The following is a 22,625-nucleotide window of genomic DNA, read 5'->3' on the forward strand; positions in this document are numbered from 1 at the left end:
TCCAGTAACTGAGTTCAGAGAAAATATCATGTGGATTTTGTGCCTGTGGAGCTAAAAAAAATGCATTTATTTCCAGTGAATGGAAATTTTAAAGTTCATCTGCAAGCACTCTCCTGTTCAATGCTTTTTTAAAAAAAACTAATTCTCATCAGTCTGTTTTTTTGGATATGGGGAAAAAATAAATAAATCCACCTTTTCCCGCATGTGTTTTTATCTAAAAAGGATCCCGTAAAGCAGAGGAAAGTGAATCATGTTGTGTCCCATGATGTTATAGTGCAATCCCTCTCAGATATAAACTCTATAAAAGTGCTTGTGGTGTCATTATGAAGCACAAAGTCACCAAATGCTCCTGTGTTTTTGACAGAGGCTCTCACAAAGTGTTCCAGAAGTTTGTTGAATGTTGGTTCCTGATGTTCTCATGAGATCAAATATCAATTTTTGGGAGGGAATTCCAAAAGGTAGTTTTGTCACATGAACAAATAAAACAAAAAACAACAACAACAACAAAAAACCACACCATTCCCACAATCATGTGGGTAGTGGTGTCATGCTCTAGGTTGCTTTTCCCCACAAATAACTGGGATTGGTGGGAATCTACGCTTGACGTGGTATTGACTTTTTCAGCATCATATACAACCAACCATGTAAGTGTTAGCTTAGGGGTGTTTATACCAGGCTAATCATTTTTCTTTTGTCCAAAAATATATGCTTCAACTTATAGGTGGAAGTAGTTTGAAAAATACTTTTTAACTTTTTGTTCTCATTTTACACATGACAAAAAAGTGTAATTTTTAAAATGAGTGTGGATCGTTTTGAATCCCACTGTATGCTCTAGCTTAAGTTGTGTTGGGTTGCCACAGGAAAACAGTCTTCCAAAAACATCATGACAACATGCCTCAAGTAGTGTAACATGTATATTTTTACATGTTCTTATCAGCGCTGTTATTTTACACAGATGTGATTCTCTCTCTCAACCTCTTGGCTCACATAAACTTTATTGTAAAATGGTCAAATTCATCCTGTGACTTCTCATATTCTAACAGGTTCTACCATGTTGGAGCACAATATGTCTTCTGATGAAAACAAACATTCACATCACCTCTTGTGAGAGTTATAGTATAAATCTGTGCTGGTATTCTGGCTTTTACAATAGTTGTAGGAAAAATTGGATGTGGTAGATTGTTTATGCCTAATTTGTGGTTTGAATCCTCTGCTCTTTGCCTCCAGCATGCTGAGTTAGGCTTCCCATCATAACAAGAGTAGCCACATGATATGCAGGCTGTGCGTCACACTCGCAGCATCCTGCAGCATCCTGCCACAGAAGAAAATTTAATATCCCACTTCAAGGCCCGACCGTTATGCAAATACTTGATATAAACGATATAAAGGGTGTATGTGACACGCAGAGTATTCTGAAAAAGTAATTTAATTTTATGGCAGGTGCAAACAGTATTATAAAATGAACTGTGAAGATAAAACATACTTTGTCAGGCTTCTTTGCCCAAGCAGTTGCTAGAGGGCATTTTCACAATTTGTGAGTAGGCAAGCAACAGTGTACAGTTGGTTGACAATCCCAAAAATGCAGAGGGGCATTTCAGAGTCAAACAACTTTTGCTCTTTGACCTGGCAAAAGAGGCACTCTACATGGAGTCTGAGACGCGCTATGGCCTCCGTCTTCCTCACTTCCCCGCAGGCATCTGAGGCTCGCCAGAGAGAAATGCTGGCCTGTAAACCTTGCAGGGTACGATGTTGTCAATAGGAAAGCCTCTGTCTACCATGACAGCCATCCCTGGTTTTAAGAGAGCGAGGAGACCAGATTCACGCGTGATCTGCTTATCACTGATGGACCCTGTGTGCAGTCTGGAGATGAATGTCACTGGCCCGTGAGGTGCAGTCCCAATGAGCCCCTTCAGAGTGCAGCGGGATTTGTAAAAAGAAGATACCTCACTCTGGAGGAGAGGGGAAGATGGGCACTGACACCTCAGCTCAATGCTGTCAATGATGACTGTAGTGTCAGGGTAGTCCTTGAAGTCTGTGGGTAGATTTTTGTGAATCTGATCCTCAGGTATCCAGATTCTAATTGAGCCAAGTACCGTGAATAAAAAGTTGCTCCATGTTGTGATGATCCGGATGATTGTGGACTGATGGACGCCGTACTGGTCCGCAAGGTCCTGTTGCTTGGATCCAAGGGCAAGGTAGTTTAGGAACAGGAAGAACTCATCAATGGGCTGTAGGGAATGTGTTGAGGGAGTGGTGTCGATGTTTTATTGAACAGTGATCATAGTTGGCAGAAACGGCTCAATCAAGGCCCAAAAACGCATCAGGTGGTCATAATATGCAAACCTGAAAAATAAAACCCTAGCAAAACAGGTAACAATAAACTGAATATCCTTTTGAAAGTATGTAGCTGCACTCAAAAGCATCTAGTAAATCACATTACACTGTCTTCCTGTAATATGCACCAACTATAACGCAAGAAAAAGTGAAGAATAGAAGTGGTATTTGTCCTGGCAAGCGTCCTAAATTAGCCATTTTTGGACATTTTGGCCTATATACGCCATTTGAAATTCCTCAGGGTTTTTTCTTAGGTTCTCTCTTTGCCCTAACTTATCTCACCATAAAAAGTTATTCCATCTAATAATTATTTAGAGGTTTCATTTAAGAACCCACCAAATATGCATTTACCGATTTAAAAGAAACAAAGAAGAATAGTCTAGTCAAAAATCTCAAATAGCGGAGACAAAGGAGCCAAGTGGGAATATTCACTCTATCATGAGAGTATGACCATAAAGCAGAAAAATTATTTATGTTTTGGGGTTCAAGAAATATGTATATATATATATATATATATAAAGTATATTTGAAATGTTCGGTGAGTATATTTTTAACGGCCCTGTACCTTGAAGAGCCTAATCATTATATGATAAACTTACTTGCCATACAAAACCATTACTTCCTGTCCGCTGACGCAGATCACGTGACTTAGTTTGTGTCTGCAGAAAGGCTCACGTTCCTCTCCCTCTGGTTACTGTGATGATTCTCGTTTAGCTGTTGGTCTACTGTCTTCTGGCCACTTCCTGCTGAAAACATGGAGCGGTACGACTCCGACACCGAGAAAGACGAACAGCAAAGACCGCTCCTTCACCGAAGACAAGACGACAAAGTCCATAGAGGTGAGACAATAATAAAAATAATATATATATATATATTTTTTTTTATCTGCAGCTAATAGGCTAGCAATGCTCACCCAACAGATATGAGTCTGTGGTCTGGTTTTCTTTGTTTCAAGAAAGCAAAAGGAATCCTGTGAGTTTATTTAAGTTATTTTTAAGTGCACTTAAAGACGAGAAGCTCCCACTTCCAATTTTTTTTTGTTCACACTTGTCAACAAGAACTTCACTCTTTGCCACCAACTATTTTACATCGCCAATATGTTTTGAATTTCTTCACTGACTCTCGGGTGGAACCAGTAAATATCCCTATCTTTTTCTGTTTGCCTTCGTGGTGAACATCCTATGCCAACCTCAGGCACGAGGCGGTCACCTCTCATAAAACAGGTTCACCTGAGCCAGTCATGCATAAAACACACATGCATAAAACTGCGCCGGTAACGAGCAATGTTCAGATTTAAGCATGCGAAGCACAAGTTGCAGCTACGACTCTTTAGCGTTGGAGTGTTTTTAACAGACTATATGTAGTTGAGTTTTTCCTCACAAAAATGCAACTTTGCTTAGAAAGTTGTGCCAGTGCTTTAATTACAATTTAAGGAAGTGGTGCTTCCCAATTCTGAAACAAATTGTGATGCAGTAGAATCACAATGGTCTCCACCTGTGCTTAATGCAAAGTTTGGAGATTTATGCACAAGTCGACCTACGGAGACCAAGCGTTTTTGATTAAGAGGAGCAAATAGACTTTATTGTCCCTGATTTAATAGTTTTGTTGTTTCTAGGGCCAAAATGCTCTTTACTACATAACATTGAAATGAAAAATTATGAACAAACTTGGTGTGTTTATGTTTACTGAAGCAATTTTGTAATGAAAAAAAAAATCCACCCAGCATGACATTCGTCTTGTTCTAACGTGAATGTAATAAAATAAACTACAACTGTAATACATTTTATGTACAAGCTACTTAAAAGAATAACAGTTTTTAAGTAGCAGAGAACAGCTTTTTAAGTTAAAAACAGAATGTGCTTATTTAAATACAAGCATTAGTGCTCCAGTGATATTTTTTCTTTTTTAAAGGATTCATACTCGGTCTTGAAAATTTGGATTGATAATTTTCCAAATCTGAATTCCTATTGGGGAAGACAAAAAAAAAGAAGAGTATGAAAAAATGTTTGTACAGTTTGTTCCATTATCTAATTCAAGATTTTATTTTTTACTGTCTAATCATATTTTCTTCCACCTGATACAATATGAAATTGAGTTTTAAGGTAAAGAAGCCCCACACACTAAAGAGAAGAAAACAAAAGAATTTGTCATTTTTACTTAATTTTTGACATCTTTTCTCTGTTTTCCACAGTAAACTTGCACAGATACATTTTTAGAGTTTGTTTTATGGCCTCTTGACCTTCCCAGATGGAGGTGTTAACCTGTACCTGAGGTTCTGAAAGTAGGTCAAGTACTGAAACAGTTAAAAACAACTGATTCAGTAAAAGGAGAAAAAAAAAGGGCAAGTTTATCAGCATTCTCCCTCTGAAGCTAAACACAGGCCATCGATTTAAAGGAAGAATCTCTACAGCCGACATTGAATCTAACACTTGATATGCAACTTGGTTCCAGAAGCTAATCACCATTACTTCCTAAGCTACACAAACAGTAGAATTATGAAACTATGGCAAAGGGAACAGACCACAAATCTGGGTTTCTCTCATTTCTTCAGTAACAACAGCCGTCATTGTCCAAAAATGTTGTGGACTTGAATGCAACGTTTCACTGTAAATTATTCACCCGGCCGTTTATCCGTTTCCTCCTCTGTTCAGCGCCAGCATGCTGTTCTTCGCGCTACGGCCTGGCGCTGCTCTCCAGCTACGGATTCTTCGTGGTCTACTCTCTGAGGGTGAACCTCAGCGTGGCGATGGTGGACATGCTCAACAACACCCACCAGTCCAGCAGCAACCACAGTGGCTCGGTGTGCAACCCCCACGGCAACCCCGTACAACCCAAACACAACCAGTCAGTGAGTGTCACAGCCACATTTGGTTGCTTCTTAGTGGTTACTTCCTTCTATTTTCAGCATTCTAAATAGCCCTACAAAAAAAAATAATAATAACTTGGCGTGTTCTCTCAGGCCAGTGTGTACAACTGGGACTCTGCGACTCAGGGATGGATCTTGGGCTCCTTTTTCTACGGCTACATCCTGACGCAGATCCCCGGCGGCTACCTGGCTGGCCGCTGCGGAGCCAAGTGGCTGATGGGATTCGGCGTTCTGGGAACCGCCCTCTTCACGCTGCTCACGCCGCTGGCCGCCGACCTGGGCGCGAGCTACCTCATTGTAGTGAGAGTGCTGGAGGGGGTCGGAGAGGTATGCAAACAGGACGTACCTGGCAACACGGTCGTTAGAGTCAGAGTCAAGAAAGTGTTGGTCTATCTAGCAGTACGGACATAATTTAATGAGTTTTTGCACAAAACAGAGGAAAAACAGGATCTCTATCATCAGTGCTGTGTTTATGACATAATACTCATTTGGAAAGCTTCATCTGAAGCCTCATAAAAAGTACAGTATTTAAACATTAGACATCCGTTGCATCAGATTTGCTCCCTGGTCTTTTATTGAAAAATGTTTAAAGGGTCGTTATTGTGTGAAACTGATTTTTTTTCAGCTTTTTGTCGTGTTAAAATGTTTTTCCCTCATCAAAAACATCCGGAGTGCTGCCTTGATTCTTTCATGCACGATTGAGAAATCTTTGAATCTCCCGTGGCAACCATTCAAGAGTGCCTAAGAAAAAGTTCAATTTCTTATAAGTCATGTTTGATATGTGCTGCACTTTCATAACAACTGAAGGGGACATACCTAGTTAATTGATTGTGCTGTAAAATGACAATATGTGCCTGGAAAAGGCATAAAATAAAGGGAGTAAATGTTCAGTAAAAATGTTGCAAATGTTTGCAACTTTTCTTTAAAAGAATCTGAAGAAAATGAGGTTGACAGGATGAGCTAAAATGAACTAAAACCAGAAAATCACCATTATGAATGCATCGTCTTTACATGACGACAGCATCATCATGTTGGGGGAAGAGAATGAAAATGGCCTGAGTTAATGGAAAGAGGGAAGGAGCGGAGAACAGGACTGCAGCTCAACTTTCAGGGGATCAGGTGTTACCCTTAAAGCAAAAGTGAAATGTTTTAGATCACAGCATTTTTATCTAAATGCAAGTGAGAATCTGTGGCAATAACAGGTAAATTCAGTACATTTAAGTTTGTCCAAAACTGACAGGTGAATTAAAAGCTTCACAATGACTGTGAATACTTTCTTTTGGAACCATATAAAAACCAAAATAACTGGATATTATTATTATCAGATTCTTCTTTTCGTTTGTGTCTAGGGTGTCACGTTCCCTGCAATGTACACCATGTGGGCATCATGGGCCCCCCCGCTGGAGAGAAGCAGGCTGCTCACCATTTCATACATTGGTGAGAAGAGACGCAGGAAAAATGTTACAAAATGTTCACTTTGTTGTCGCTATTATCAGCCACGTTCTAGTTAAGCTATTTTTGGTTCTGCATCATGTCTTAGAGCCATGCAGCGTCGAACAGAGGTTGCATTAATACTCCTGATCCCGCCATTAATCATTGTTCCCTGTTGTCTGACAAACTATAATCAGAAAATAGTTTATCTGCATGTTTGTCTGTTTTTGTTTTGTTTTTTAGCCAAATCCACTGCAGCAAGTAGTGCGGATGTTTATGATTATACAGAGATTCTGAACTGAAATCACGAGAATTTCCTTAGTCCTAAATCCAATTGCAGAGTATAATTTGATTAGGTCATTTACTGCGTAGCACACTGGGAGCAACGAGGAAGAGGCTGATCAACTTTCCAGTTTCTGTTGCTAATTTCTGATTTTATAATGACATACCTCACACTTTATCACAACAATTTATCTGTATTATAGTCTTGTTACCACCATCGCTAATCATTATTTTCCTTTCTCCTTATTTCAGTCACTGCTACACCATCAGTAGATATAGATTACATGTATGGATAGAAATGTAAGCAGAAAATGCTTCAGAGGTCCAACAAGCCCAATTGTCCTTCAACTTAAAATGAATTGAATTTCACGATTTGGTGGACTATTATAGTCTGCAAGTCCTAGCATATTACCAACACATTTGCAAAAAAGATTTATGAAAAGAGAGACTTTAGAATTTGAGAGGTCAGAAGTAAACAAATGGAACGTTGTGTTTCTGTTTATGGAACAAATCCGTCTAAACAAACCAGAGAGAGTAGATCGAGTTTTACTTTAAAGAAAATACTAAAATTCAATATTCTATGTATCATGGTATAATGAAGCTTGATGACTCAGTAGAGTACAAGGATGTAGCCTGTTTGTTTTTATAGTATTGTTTTATACACTGCCAGTTTGTTTTTAAAGATGCATCTGTATGGGTGGTTGGTTGATGCTTAATTGCTTCTGTTCGTGCAAATTGACTTATTAAAGAAGGAGTAGACTGCGCATATATTTTCAAACTATTCCAACAAATAAACAAATGATAAATGACTTTAAAGAAACAATCTTTCTGGTTTATTGTATGCAGCTGATGTTTTCCATTTTGTCTTCCGTCCCAGGAGCCCAGCTGGGGACCGTCGTGGCTCTGCCTCTGTCTGGGGAAATTTGCTTCTACATGGGCTGGCCCTACGTCTTCTACCTCTTTGGTAATGATGAGCGCCGATTGTGGGTAGTTGAAGAAAAATCACTCTGCTACTGGGGTTACATCGCAGGTTTTGTTTTTTAAAACAGTGAACAATGAAGAATCCCACAAGTCATTTTTCTTTCTGTCGTATATTAAAAGTTGTGATCAGACTTTTTATGAATTTCTTATAAGACGTTAAATGATCAAGATATATCAAATTACAACAAAGAAGGTTAAACTACATCGGATGTTTTATCAGTTGCCATTGAGGGACGAAGAATGTGAGGAATGAGTGGACATGTTATGAGCGCAGCAGTTTGAGTTTGCTGTTTGTTCCTCTTTGTTTTTGGAAACAATGATTAAGCAGACTGAAGAGGAAACAGCTTGTTGATCAAAACCGTTCACAACTTCCACTGCATTTGCTTCTTGCTGACTTGCTTTAAAGTTGCTTTGCTGTCCTTTCTGAATCTTTGAATCTATAAAAGTCACACGTCTCTGAGGATGTGTAATCATGTGGGTGTTGAAGTCTTGAGTTTGTAGTGAGGCAAGCATCTGTGTGTGTGTGTGTATGTGTGTGTGTGTGTGTCCAGGTGCTGTTGGCTTGGTGTGGTTCGTCCTGTGGGCTTTCCTCGTCTTTGACAGTCCAAACAGTCACCCCCGGATATCAGAGCAGGAGAGGCTTTACATCACCAACTCTCTGAAAAACGAGGTATCACCTTGCAGACATTTCTTTGTTGCAAAATTTCTTGTTTATTTTCTTATCTGTCTTGTTCAGCAGTTTGGTGACGAAACTCGCAGTGAATCTGCAGTTTACAGATGGCTTGTATGAAATGTTCAGCTTACCACTTGTAACTTGTATGCATCAACTTAACACGCATGGTTTGAAACCATTAATGTATGGACTTGTTTTATAATCTATGAAGTTTAAATAGATGCTGCCTTATCTGTTCCTTTATATGGGCACGGTCAGCAGAAATACTCAGCTAGGTTAAATGGAGTTTAGTGTCATAAAATCTAGAACATTTCACCCTAAAACACCTCCTGCAGCATCTGTAACGACTCTTTAAAGAAACAACGTATTGTAAGTTTTAGCTACTTCTACTGATTAATAATGTGTGATTGTCATGTGGGATTCAAGTTAAGAGAAATTGTCATGTTTTGATGTGCTGAATGATTTTCAAACGTAAAAATTGCAAGAGCAACAACTTACGGAGCTCCAAAAGTGCCTCACTTGTTGTTTAAAATCTGGGACGATTTATTACAGGGTTCGTCCGAATGCCTGAAATAATTGAAAATGCTTGAATTTTACAGTGGGAAAAAGAGTATAAACCCTGCTATTGTCTACTGTCACTAGTGATTACTTTTATTTTATTTTATTAAGAGCAATTATATATTTTCATTAATCTGTATTGTTGGATGGTGTACTGCTCAGTGGAAATGAGGGCATTGTTGCTCTTCCAGAACTCTTAAAGATGATCAAATTTACACCTGCAGAGGGAGACAAAGAACCTAGAATCACCTTTTCACTTAGAAATAATCTTGTATATTGGTTGTATTCAAGTGTGATATTAAACTTCCTCTTCCTTCAACTTTCAATGAATGCACCATCTTCCGTTGAAGGGTATCAAACACCAGACATAACTCAGCGTTAGACCTGTATTAAATTATGGAAGCATTTTTGCCACGATTAGTAAGCAAGATGTCTCGATGCAAACAAAATTTCCATATTGTTTTTGTTTTTTTTCCAGCTGTCTGCCTCGTCAGGCCACATCCCATGGCGAGCCATCGTAACCTCTATGCCGCTGATGGCCATCGTCGTAGCTCACTTTTCCTACAACTGGACCTTCTACACGCTCCTCACTCTCCTGCCGACTTACATGAACGACATCCTGGGATTCAGCATACAGCAGGTGAGAAACACCTGGGGGGGAAAAAATGACACGTTTTGTTATAGACAATAATCCCAGGCAGACTCTGTTAAAAGAAAGAATATATTGATGTTTTGTCCTGACAGAACGGGTTTCTCTCTGCTCTGCCGTACCTGGGCTGTGCTCTGATGGCCGTGCTGAGCGGCCAAGTCGCCGATTACCTGCGAGAGACTTGCCTTTACCCTACAGTCATCGTCAGGAAATCCTTCTCTCTCATTGGTAATAAGAAACATTTACACGGAGGGCTCCAACTAACCATTATTTTAGTAATTAATTATTCTATTGATTGTTATGACGATTAATTGGTTAATTGGGTCTTTTTAAAAATTGGCACGTTCTCCAGATTTGTTATGCAACCACGTAAACTTTTTTACATAATATTAGAAATGCATATAAATATGCAAACAAATAAATAATTCAGTTGCTTTTTTAAATAAAAATGGAAACGATTTAAATCTTAAAATGCAATAACAGCATTCCTTCAGTGAAATGGAACCAGGTGAAGTTAATACTTTGCCTCTTGGGGAGTTTTGGGTAAAACCTATTTACTCAAGTGTTTATCTTAAATGCAAAGATAAAAACACTCTTATCTTATGAACAGTTTGGGCTTAATTGCTGCTTTAAATATGGTGGTTTTTTGTGTCTGTATGCTTCAGCTCACGATTAATCGATGACTAAATTAGTTGATGATTATTTCAATAATCGATTCATCACGATTTATTGTTTCAGCCCTGTTTAGTTGGTTTTGATTTAAAACCGCTGCATGTTTTTCTGTCGGGTAAAGACGTTTTCTCGCGCTGTTTGTGCAGGTATGATTGGGCCCGCCGTGTTCCTGGTGGCAGCCGGTTACACAGGCTGTAACTACAGCTTGGCCGTGACCTTCCTCACCATCTCCTCTGCTCTGGGCGGAGTGTCGGCCTCTGGCTTTAACATCAATCACCTCGACATCGCTCCTTCGTAAGAACGGGTTAAGATAAATGTTCACGAACCAGTCTGCCCATCCTGCCCTGAGACGGCTTTTTCAGAACTAGTCTACATCTTGTAACGCATTGAAATGTTATTAAACTGTTTCAAAATATTGTTTTCATTCACTTTAGTGAACGTTGATCAGACTTTCATCCATGCATATTTTTCTAGGTATGCTGGTATCCTGCTGGGAATCACCAACACTTTTGCCACCATTCCTGGCATGGTGGGACCAGTCATAGCACGAGCTCTTACACACAGTGTGAGTTGGCATTTCATGATTGAAAGCAACTGTTGTTTAATTTTTTTTCTCATCATCATATCAGGTTAAGGCAGGTTTTTTTTTTTCAATTGCACCAATAAAGATGACCTCATTAGAGTTTCTCATATATAATAAAGAGTCAGAACCATTACTCTTCCATCTAAAAGATGTACATGTCAACATTTGACCACTTGGGGGCAGTCATCTTCAACCTGGGACGATTTTTCTTTTTTTTTCTATGCTCAATTTATATTAAAAAATTCACATTTTTTTCTGTAACAACTGCTTAATGTTTTTGTGTATTTATTCACAGGTTTGATTTCTGAGTGGAGACCCAAAGCAAACACTTTTATATTGGAAGTTACTGCTCCATACATACAATTCTTTAAAGAATGCCACCATTAATGTTTACTTAACTACAGGAAACCAATAGGATGGTTTCACTAGAAGGAAATCACAATTGAATGATCAAAAATGCATCATTTTTATTGTACAGTACATTGAAGACATTTAGAGAAGGGATTTAAACACTTTTCTAACTGATCTGCTACTTTTATTTAATTTAAAGAGTCATATTGACCTGAAACATTGCTTTGTGTGTATTGTTGTTCATCCGTTTCTGTGCTGATTGTCTTCCAGAACACAATAGAGGAATGGCAGACTGTGTTTTACATCGCCGCTGCCATCAACGTGTTTGGCGCTCTGTTCTACACCGTGTTTGGACGAGGGACGGTTCAGCCCTGGGCGATCCACACAACCTACTCCCATGGAGACTGATTCATCCTCACGCCCATTCAGAGAGGAAACTGTAAGAAATCTGTACTGATGTTGAGCAGCAGTAATGACGACCCATATTGTAATGATGTTAAAACCTGACTTTAAAAAGTTTTACCTTATGATCTTAAGAAGAAAAGAGCTAAAAAGAGTGTATTTTTTGTTCCATAGAGGACAGTAGAAAGGGAAGCTGGTTTTAGTTAAAATGTTGACAGTTTTACAGCCACAGACTAAATATTAATTAGTCTGCATTGTAACCAGTTATCTCATTAGGAGCTTAGCACAATGTCCTCCAAGGCAATGAAGCTACACAAGCAATAACGTTATCATTGCTTTCATTGTGTTGTTACTCAGAAAACCTACAGTAAATCCGTTTGTTTTTATTTTTTCTAAACCAACAGACACCTACACTAACAAGAGGGAGTTTTTTTTCACTGTTTTGTGTAAAGTTTAGTAAAACATTTGTACCTTGCTGCAACAACCAAGATGACAAAATCTGTAATTTATCACATTTTTTATCTACATTTTAACTCTGTACCTGCCTCCTTTTATGAGGTGGTTTGTTTTAGGACTGGGACTAAAGAGCCAGGGTGCGTTTGTTTTACAGGTTTTCCTTTAGAAATAAAAAATATCCGAGCTCATGGAGAGGAAAGAAACTAGCCTTATATCCAGGTCGCCTTAAAAAGTCTTTATATTTCTGTTTGTTGCGGTTGCCTTTTTTTGTGATGTAAATATGTTTCGGGATTTCTGTCTTAATGTTTACTTTTTTTTTTTTTTGTTTAATTGAGGGATCACCGGGTCCATCCTTGTAATTGATAATGCTCATCACATGAGAAAAACGGGTTACAGTATTTCTTGAAAATAAGCTTTTTGTTTCTCAATAAGGGAATTACAGCTAAACTCTAAATCAGTGATTCAAATGAAGGGCACTTTTTTCCTCAGGTGTTTTATGGCTTATATGGCTTGAAAAGTCAAATAGTTTGTGTCAATTGAATTAGATCTAATTTTTTAAAATTAAGTTTACAGTCGTTTTTTTCCCAATTGATATGACTAATTTAAAAATGTGAAACCAATGTGTTATTAAAATTGCTTTTCACAAGTAGCACCACAGTGGGAGTAGAAATAATGCACTTATGCCTTAATTAAGACACTTATGCCTTAATTAAGACACTTATAATCCAGCTCTTAAGACATATTCTGATTATATATATATTTTTAATCTATGTTTCTGTGTTGATATACAAGGAAGCAAAGGGACTTTGTGTATTGTGTTGTACTGTAAACGGATATGATGGTAAATAATTGTAATGGAAACGTTCCAGAAAAAAAAAGTCTTTATTCACCGTCATGTAATAGAAATGTATCAAATACAGCCAGTGACAAATCTGACATTGCTTTGGGTTTTTATTTCCAAAACCATTTATAAGCACATAAAATCTGTGAAGACTTTAAGAGGTTTGCCAAGAGAACATCAACGGACATACATCATGAAGACCAAGAAACACCAGATATGATTGGGACGGTGAAGTGTAAATGAGGGCTGTCTTTGGAAAGCGTTCTCAAGTTTTAGGAAGTGTGGGGAGGATTGCTTAATCCATCACCCAAAAGTTGAAATAAAACTAGCACAGCTCCAAACCTGCCAGGATACTCATCCTTTAAGGTTGAGTTTCTTAGAGAAACTGCTCATTTATGCCGAAGCTACAGGAAACTGTCATAAACTTCACAAACCATGTCTTTCTTCAAGAGCTTTAAGGAGAAGGTAAGTATTAAAAGGAAGCCAAAACTGTTGGTTTTTTTTAATGGGTTATGTGGAGAAACAGAAAATATGTAGAAGAGCAGAGGTGAGATTAACTTTTTGTCCAACATGGAAAAAGGCTGCATTTTGAACAAAATTGGCAAGACATGAGGGTGGTAGGATCATGCTGTAGGAATCCATTGTTCCAGCAATGATGGAGAGGTTGGTCAGAGTTGAAGGAAGAACAGAATGTCATTTTCATTTTCAGCTTGAAAATACAGCCTACAATGCAATGTTTAATTTCAGTCAAGGCATATCTACTTAGGAAGGGTCCAGTCAAAGTCCAGGTTTAAATCTAATCATCTGTAGTAGGACTTCAAAATCGCTCCTGATGGGTGAGTATTGCTCCCCATCAACCTTCATTGATGCTGTTATGATACATACCCTCAAAAGTTTAGAACGTGTGAAACTTAAATTGTGTAAATACTTTAACAAATTATTCACACTTACACTTTACACCAGTCTTCACAGTTGGAGTAATCATGAATGATTTACTATGAACTAGACTTCTTGTCGGTGCCCCGTGGCTCTTGGGTTAATTGGCGGACAGGCGCAATAGAAAGGCTTAAAGGACGGCTGGGTTCATGGTAATCCAACTACAGAGCGTCTGGAGAGCAGTTTATCTCCTATATATTGTTGCAGCTTGCTAAGCGACTTTTCTCCGTCCGGACAAGCTTCTTAAACACTAAAACAATTATCGAACGCGCAGTCAAAAAAAATCTAATTTTTCTCCACTTAATGGCGGACACTGCTTTCAAGATAGAAAGCACACATGAAACTGATAACGACGGCTTGTTGCGGTTACTGTACTCTATTATGAAGCGGTTTGCGAGCAGGTACCCTCGTTGGGATGCTGAGCAGAGCTTGTTGTGCGCAGTTACGCAACACCCCCCGCCTGCCCTGAGAGCTATAAACGGATCAGCGTCTCTCCGCAGCCTCTCCGCTCCTGCTGCCAACCTGACACCGGCCAGCTCTCAGGTACGACGCACCACATCAAGACAAAAGAATAATAACAACAACACGCACGGAGGGACGATTCGTTTTAGTTCTATATAAACATCTCTATGCAGCTCTCTCTTTTTGACGCATCATCCCGGTGTGTGTGTGTTTTTATTATTATTATTTTTTATTTTATTTTTTTAGAGACGTGATGGAGAATACTGGCTGCTGGTATTTAATACCGTCCGCAAGCGAGCAGATGAACATGGCGGAGGATTGGCAATTCCCCTAAAGTCCCTCGGACGTTAGTTGTACCGCAGTGGCAGCGCTTTTTTTAGGGACTTCCCCGCAGTTTGAGCAGCTTTTGTTTGCAGAAGCGCACTGCGGCAGTGGCTGTGACGTTATTTCCGAAAGATCAGCTAAACCACACATGGTGGCTGCTGTCCTGGGACTGATCCACTTCAACCTGTCCTGGAACAAGATCATGTGAGGACAGATGTTACCAGCGGAGCCGCCCGTCTCGTTTAAATTAGATGCAGACAATCGCAAAGTGCATGGATAATTAAATGCCAAACTCTGCCCGTGCAAGGATGAATTGTAAATGTTTCACTTGGATAACGCAACAGTCGTGCAGTTATTAAAGTCTGACCTGCATTAGCCTGTATGCAGAGCTCTGCAGTGTCAGAGAAATGGCTGCTGTACTGTCAGAGGGTTGGATCTGACAAAATGGTGGATTCTGGCTTGGAAGGGAGCAAGTACCGAGTCTGTGCGATATCAGCTGATACCCTCAGATGTGTTGAAGACAAACTGAGGTGTGAAGATGAGCGCAGGGGTTTGGATGGATGTGGGATCAGAGTGGGAGGGGCAAGGCGTCTTGTGTTCAGTCTCAGTGGTTACAGGTCTGATCCTCAATCATCTGAGGAACAGTATCTTGAATCATTTCTGAAAAATTAGATATTAAACATGTGAGCATGTTTTTTTGTTTTCTGAAAATATAAGCACATTTAGCTGGAATCTTCCCTTAAAATACCTACAATCAACTGCTTTGCCAATCATATACATCTCAATAAGTCACCATATCATGCAAAGGTTAAATTACTTTGCCAATTTTAAAAACGAAGCCTAAAGATTTATCAGTGATATTTCAAGGGTTAAATACATGTAATCTTAATCATTCTGGTTTACAGCTAATGAAAAGCAGCTTCACAGAAAATTAGATTTACACAAGACTGAATGAAAAGATTTTTAATACAGAAATGTAGCACAGAGGAACTGAGGTGTTAAGGACTCTCGGCTTGCTTCAGCGGCGACCTCCAGCTCATCTGAAGAGTCTTTCATCTTCTTTTACAATACTCTATAGGTTCTCTGTGGAGTTTAGGTCAGAACGTTTGTTGGCCAATTAAACAAAGTATACATAGTGACGATACTATGTTCATTAACGCAGATATTGGTACCTTTGGCTTGAGGTGCCTTAAAGACAACTGTGTTGACTTTGTACTAGACTCCTCAAGTCATCACTGGCTTTGCAACTTTCTCATTAATATAGTTGGAAGGTGTCAGTGAGTGTCTACTGGGAAAGAGTGTCACAACAACATTTCTGCATCAAAAATCCTTTCATTAGCCAGCCAATCCTTAAATTGCATGTCATATACAATAACTTTTTAACTTGAACATATCAAATGTACATTCCTAATGTCTGGTTCATCCATTTCCTGTTCTCAATAACTCAACCACAGCGTTAGCAGACTAGTGACTTCTGCCCGACTGTGGTCATCATGGGAAAGGAGAAGCTCCACATCAACATAGTCGTGATCGGCCATGTGGACTCTGGCAAGTCCACCACTACAGGACACCTCATCTACAAGTGTGGTGGCATCGACAAGAGAACTATTGAGAAGTTTGAGAAGGAAGCTGCCGAGGTAAAGTAAATGGGGACGAGTTAAGAATAAGTCTTTGATGCAAGTAGATGGCTTAGATCTTAGAAATAGTCTCGCCTAAGAGACTAGATAGTCACTTCTAATAAAAAATAAAGAATCTTGATTACATTTCTTTTTCTTTCCAGATGGGGAAGGGTTCATTCAAGTACGCCTGGGTGCTTGACAAGTTAAAGGCAGAGAGGGAGCGTGGCATTACAATAGACATCTCACTTTGGAAGTTTGAGACCAGCAAGTACTACGTTACCATCATAGATGCTCCAGGCCACAGGGACTTCATCAAGAACATGATCACTGGTACCTCTCAGGTCTGCAAAATGACTACAGCACCAACTCTGAATGAATTAGTGGATCTGTTTTTATAATTGTTCCTTACGTAGCATTCAAAAGCCATCTTGGAGTGTATGTTCAAGATCATTTGCAATTGTTTTAGAATAGCCATCTTTTTCTTTTTTTTTGTTTTGTTTGTACATCCTTAGGCTGACTGTGCCGTGCTCATTGTAGCGGCAGGTGTAGGAGAGTTCGAGGCCGGCATCTCCAAGAATGGACAAACTCGGGAACATGCTCTCCTGGCATACACACTCGGAGTAAAGCAGCTGATTGTGGGCATCAACAAAATGGACTCAACCGAGCCAAACTACAGCCAGAAGCGCTACGAGGAGATTGTGAAGGAAGTGAGCACCTACATCAAGAAGATTGGCTACAACCCAGACACTGTCGCCTTTGTGCCCATCTCTGGTTGGAATGGAGACAACATGCTTGAGCCAAGCCCAAATGTAAGCGTCTGACTTAACTCAAACCATCGGTAACGGTCAACAGCACTGCAGTCTTATCAGGGAAGAAACTTGTACAGAATTTGTCACAACAAAAGTTAGGTGTACTCAACTGATTACTAGCATTCTATACCGTCTATAAATTCACCGTTCCATTGGTTTACGTAGTTCACTATGGGATAATTTATAAAAATATACTACAGGATGTTTTGTGAAGGATTTTTTAACTGTTAATTTTCAGATTTGTTTCATTTTTATCTTCTAGATGACATGGTTTAAGGGGTGGAAGATTAACAGGAAGGACGGCAGTGCATCAGGGACCACACTATTGGAGGCTCTGGATGCCATCCAGCCCCCAACCCGCCCAACAGACAAACCTCTACGTCTTCCCTTGCAGGATGTCTACAAAATTGGAGGCATGTAGCAACATTTACAAACATAGAAAACATGAGATGGAATTGCATTCAGTGTCCTTGTAGGACAGCATGTTTTTTAATGTCTTCTACCAATGCTCATATTGTGTGACCTCCCTTTCCTCAGGTATTGGAACTGTGCCTGTGGGTCGGGTGGAAACGGGAACACTGAAGCCTGGCATGGTTGTGACGTTTGCACCTGTTAATGTCACCACCGAGGTGAAGTCTGTGGAGATGCACCATGAGGCACTGACGGAGGCCCTCCCAGGCGACAATGTGGGCTTCAACGTCAAGAATGTGTCAGTGAAGGACATTCGCCGTGGCAACGTGGCTGGGGATAGCAAGAACGACCCTCCGCAGGAAGCTGCCAACTTCACTGCTCAGGTAGACACTACAAACTATCTTTTACAGAGATTAATACCTGTGTAGAAACATAAAACCATGTCTTCTGAAGTATTTATAGCATCAAGTTATGTTCGAAGTATGGTTGAAGGAGAATATTTCCATTTCTAAGTCACGGTAATGGGCAGTGTGATGTTCTTTTTTTAGTCTATAAAACCTCAAAGGAAATTAGTAAAACACTATGTAACTATACTGTTAAATCAGCAAAAAGACAAAAAACAAACAAACCCAAAATAATAATAATCTAACAAGAAGCAACTTTGCTTTGTAGGTGATTATCCTCAACCATCCTGGACAGATCAGTGCTGGTTATGCTCCTGTGCTGGACTGCCACACTGCTCATATTGCCTGCAAGTTTGCAGAGCTCAAAGAAAAAATTGACCGCCGCTCTGGCAAGAAGTTGGAAGACAATCCCAAGTCTCTCAAATCTGGAGATGCCGCCATCGTTGACATGATTCCTGGCAAGCCTATGTGTGTTGAGAGCTTCTCCGAATATCCTCCATTGGGTAAGTTCAACTGGGAAGGGCTTGAATGACTTTAAAAGCTCTCAAAGTCTCGTTTGGCTCCTCAAAAGTAGGTAATACAACACTGTTAAGTTGTGCTCTGCATCAAGTTTTTTTCTTCTTCTTCTTGAATTTCCTCCGCAGGTCGTTTTGCGGTGCGTGACATGCGTCAGACCGTGGCCGTGGGAGTGATAAAAGGTGTGGAGAAGAAAGTGTCTACCACTGGTAAAATCACCAAGTCTGCTCAGAAGGCCCAGAGGAACAAATGAATGTTGTGCTGCTCTGCCGACCACAAGGTCTCCCAAGGCAGGACAGCCCTCATCCAACTCCATCTTATGATTGGCCACTTCAACTTAATAATCAAAGACTGGTTAATCATCACAATGCATCGCAAAAGCATTCGAAGGAAAGAAAGATGTTAGGTCTTCAATCCATGTTGCCATACTCCTGAATCCATCTCAGTGGCCAGACTACCATTGTGTAACATGTGGTAACAAGAAGTTAAACAAAAAAACACAACAAGGTACTAAATGTGAGCTGTTAATTTGGTTTATGGTAATACTTTTCTGTGATACTGAACAAATAGACTTACACTGTAAATCTTAGCTGTCTGGAGTTATGGTCCTAGGTCTCCTTACATGTTCTGCTTTAAGTGTTTGCACCTACTTGCCGCTCAATGTGAACCAATAGCAAGAGTTAAACATGTTAGCTAGAACCGTTTTAGTGTATGAGTGAAACATCTGTTGTATTTAAGCTTTAAATACCACTTAGAAAAAGTTTAAGCTTGTCCTTGAAGGGACTCAAAACAGCCTCTCTTTTTGACTCCTGAAGCACTTTGATTGGCATTTTGCTAATTTTGCACTTTCACCGAGGAATACTGAATTGGCATAAGCTACTGCACCTTATTGTGAGATGGCATGAGCCTCTTTGCAACATTAAACATTTCTCAACCAAAGTACTTTGTTGTCTGGTAGTACTATGTTTGTATCTGTGCATTTACAAAGTCAGAAGATTCCTTCAATTCAAGCTTATAGCCACAAGATGTAGCTGTTGTCACAGGAATAAAAACATCTTTTATTTATATATAAATGATGGAAAAAAATGCACATAAATCCACTCAATGAAAAGATATCTAATCCGTGAGTAAGTAAATGACTCAATACAACTGCACCTGGAAGAGCTTGAGGGCATTCAACCAAATATGGTAGGGGCGTGTAACAGGAAGCATGGCAGCAGTATATCTTCAGCAGCGCGGTTTTATTGCCTCCATTTCCTCATTATGAGTCGCAGAGAGAGATCTCGTCAGGCGAAGAGTCCTGACTCAACACAATGCTCAGACTCTACAAAGGAGAGGCGGGAAACCATCAGGAGGAAAAAGAAAGAGGATCCTCTGAAACCGAACCATGCCGAAGAGAAGCCGTCTGTGAAGGAAACCACTAAAGAAAAGGGCAAACATTTGATGAGGGAGCATAGCAGAGAACAACAAGTGCCTCCAGAGACGACTAAAACCAAAACCTATTCCAGCAGGTCCAAGTCAGTGAAAACACCTCCTTTGAATGGAGACCTGGAATCACCTTCTTTGCATAGACAGCTGGGATCACAATCTACAACAATGAGAGCAGAGACAGCAAAGCCTTCTTTCAAAGCCCCTAAACCTAAAGCTGGTGGTAAGGCAGAGGCCCAAACAGACTGTATCAAGGCTCCGGGAAAGATGGAAGGTGCACAACTAGAGAGACCTTCAGGGAGGAAAAAAGAAACAGCTGCTGAAAAGTCCTACGATGCAGCAGATGCTGACAAAATAAAGCCAAAAATGCTGAAGGCAAGATCAGATTCAATGGACCCTGTCCTACAGTCTACTTTAGAAAAACTGAAGATTAGGAGAAAAGACAAATCAGATACAAGTAAAGTTGTGAATGATTTTATAGAAAACCTAATTAAGCATTTAAAAAAGAAAACCATATATTTTAAAGAAGTAGATAAACCGCTGCCCACAGGAAGTTATTATGAAAACCTTAAGGTAAGATACTACTGTTAACATTTTCTTACATTTAGTGAAGGTGTTTCACAGCACAGATTTTTTTTTTTTTTAAATGCTATCATCTGGTTCTGTAACGTCACCAAGTTATTTATGCTGAATGTCATTCTTGTTCACACAGATCTCGGATCCTGACGAGTTTGACATTATGATTCCAATGCCGGTTGATCGAGTTCAGATCAAACCATTTGGGGAAAACGGAGCCTTCTATAGCGTGGCATTAAAACGTGGCAATAGCCCTTTAATGAAATTCCAGCAGAATGACATTTTATCTGCGAGCGAAATGCTTCAAGAGTTCAGAAACGAAGTGAAGAAATTTGCCAAGGGATTTTCAGGTTGTTGCTTTGTTCTGTGTTTGCTTTTTATGTCCAATTAACTTAAATTTTTTTACAGAAATTGTTTGATATGGTATGCAATAAGAAGGCAAATATTTCATGAAGATATTACATTTCCAGTAATTACATGTATTTTGGGGGGCGAGGTGAATATAAACCAGTCATCAATTTGTAATGAAAACTCTTTCTTGTTTCAGCATGGACGATTGAGGACAAAAAAGGAGGCTGTCCTGCAGTGACCTTGACCCATACAGGGGACTCAGTCACCATTTCCCTTGATGTTGTTCTCTGTCTCAAAGTGAAATCGAGCTGGCCATCTTTCACCAGCAATGGTTTGAACATTGACCAGTGGCTTGGGACTAAAGTGAAACAGGAGTACAAAAGGAAACCTTACTACCTTGTGCCAAAATACGAAGGTAGAGGCAACATGGAAAACGATGGCGTTCTTAACAAAGGTGGGTAACACTTCACAGAACTTCTGAACTGAATTAACCAACTGTTCGCAGACTGAAAAGAGGATTAGGATTGTCTAATACAAGATTATTTACAAAAAAAGGTAAATACTAAGATCAGTCAGAGATAGATTCCGCCATCAGCTGAAGAGTTTACATGTTATCTTACTAGACAAGGTTTACACTGCAGCTAATGGACTGTTTTGTCTTTCCATCACAGACATCTGGAGGGTTTCATTTTCTCACATCGAGAAGGATATTATAAAGAAACATGGATCGGAGAAGACATGCTGTGAAACATGGGGAGCAAGATGCTGCAGGCAAGACTGCTTACACATTTTTTGCAAACACTAAATATTTTTTTTTAATTGAATCATTAGCATAATTAGAGAAATAAAGACAACCTCTGCAAAAGATATAACCAGATGTTTTTTTTTTTATGGAAAGGCCAGACCCTCTGAAAACATTTTTTTATGACGTGGGATTCATAAACTCAAAACGTTTTTCAGTTCTTTATCAATTCTCAAGTGTATTTATTCAAGTTTTTTTTTGTTTTTTTAAATCTAGAAAAGACTGCCTGAAGCTCCTCAAGCATCTCCTGCATCTGCTGAAGGAAAACAACTCCTCATTTGCCAAGTTCTGCTCCTACCATGCCAAGACGACGCTCCTCCACGCCTGCTGCAGCAGAACCAGAGACAGCGAATGGGCGGCGTCAGATCTCAATCGGTGCTTCGACCTGCTCCTACAGGACTTCGAAAGCCACCTGAGACGTGGCCAACTCTACAACTTCTTCATCCCCAGTCAGAACCTTCTCTCTGGTCTGGCGAAAACCCCCTGTAAGAATTTGGCAGACTGCGTCAAGGAGCAACGAGAAAAGGGCTTCCCCATCTTTGTGAATGATCTTCCAAATCCATAATAAGCCTTAGATCGGAGAATTCTGATGCCAAGCTCAACGTTCATGTCAAACCAATCTCACTGATGTGAGAGAGATTTTACAGGGTTTTTTCCCCTGTACAAACTGTAAATTCTAAAAAAAAAAAATTTTATTAAATATTTAAAGAAATGGAGTTGGATCTATTGTTTCCACTAATTCAACATTGTCTTCCTTTTAAGAAACACCATATAAACACATTTACAGTCACAGTAGGTATTTTTACGTGACGTAGATCTACTTTTAATATTACAAAGGTTCAGGTGTTTATTAACATTTGAATGAAATATATTTATGATCAGCAGACTAACCTACTGCAATGGCCCCA

The 22,625-nt window shown here is 39.6% G+C and overlaps 3 protein-coding genes across 6 annotated transcripts; all 3 read left to right on the forward strand.

The window, feature by feature from the left end:
- The first annotated feature begins 2,973 nt into the window (after nt 1-2,973).
- Nucleotides 2,974-13,174, forward strand: slc17a5 (solute carrier family 17 member 5). Its single transcript, XM_044136301.1, has 11 exons — nt 2,974-3,173; nt 4,986-5,182; nt 5,294-5,527; nt 6,550-6,637; nt 7,791-7,877; nt 8,446-8,564; nt 9,604-9,765; nt 9,870-10,002; nt 10,593-10,740; nt 10,921-11,011; nt 11,651-13,174. Exons 1-11 carry the CDS (start codon nt 3,089-3,091, stop codon nt 11,786-11,788), a joined length of 1,482 nt encoding a protein of 493 aa, XP_043992236.1. The 5' UTR covers nt 2,974-3,088; the 3' UTR covers nt 11,789-13,174.
- Nucleotides 13,175-14,433: 1,259 nt separating this feature from the next.
- eef1a1a (eukaryotic translation elongation factor 1 alpha 1a) lies at nt 14,434-19,509 on the forward strand. 4 transcript variants are annotated; one of them, XM_044136303.1, is made up of 9 exons: nt 14,490-14,558; nt 14,724-15,331; nt 16,256-16,438; nt 16,582-16,761; nt 16,933-17,229; nt 17,492-17,642; nt 17,767-18,023; nt 18,313-18,547; nt 18,689-19,509. In XM_044136303.1, the coding sequence occupies exons 3-9, from the start codon at nt 16,295-16,297 to the stop codon at nt 18,811-18,813; spliced, it is 1,389 nt and encodes a 462-aa protein (XP_043992238.1). In that variant the 5' UTR covers nt 14,490-14,558; nt 14,724-15,331; nt 16,256-16,294; the 3' UTR covers nt 18,814-19,509. The 4 variants fall into 4 exon arrangements, with proteins under 4 accessions (XP_043992237.1, XP_043992238.1, XP_043992239.1 ...); XM_044136304.1 differs by having other exon boundaries at nt 14,724-15,005; XM_044136302.1 differs by lacking the exon at nt 14,724-15,331 and having other exon boundaries at nt 14,434-14,558.
- Nucleotides 19,510-19,736: 227 nt separating this feature from the next.
- Nucleotides 19,737-22,458, forward strand: cgasa (cyclic GMP-AMP synthase a). The gene is made up of 5 exons (XM_044136307.1): nt 19,737-20,561; nt 20,701-20,914; nt 21,112-21,369; nt 21,587-21,686; nt 21,934-22,458. Exons 1-5 carry the CDS (start codon nt 19,746-19,748, stop codon nt 22,280-22,282), a joined length of 1,737 nt encoding a protein of 578 aa, XP_043992242.1. The 5' UTR covers nt 19,737-19,745; the 3' UTR covers nt 22,283-22,458.
- The last annotated feature ends 167 nt before the right edge of the window (nt 22,459-22,625 follow it).

The sequence above is a fragment of the Gambusia affinis genome, linkage group LG13, assembly GCF_019740435.1.
Source record: "Gambusia affinis linkage group LG13, SWU_Gaff_1.0, whole genome shotgun sequence".
Classification (NCBI taxonomy): domain Eukaryota; kingdom Metazoa; phylum Chordata; class Actinopteri; order Cyprinodontiformes; family Poeciliidae; genus Gambusia; species Gambusia affinis.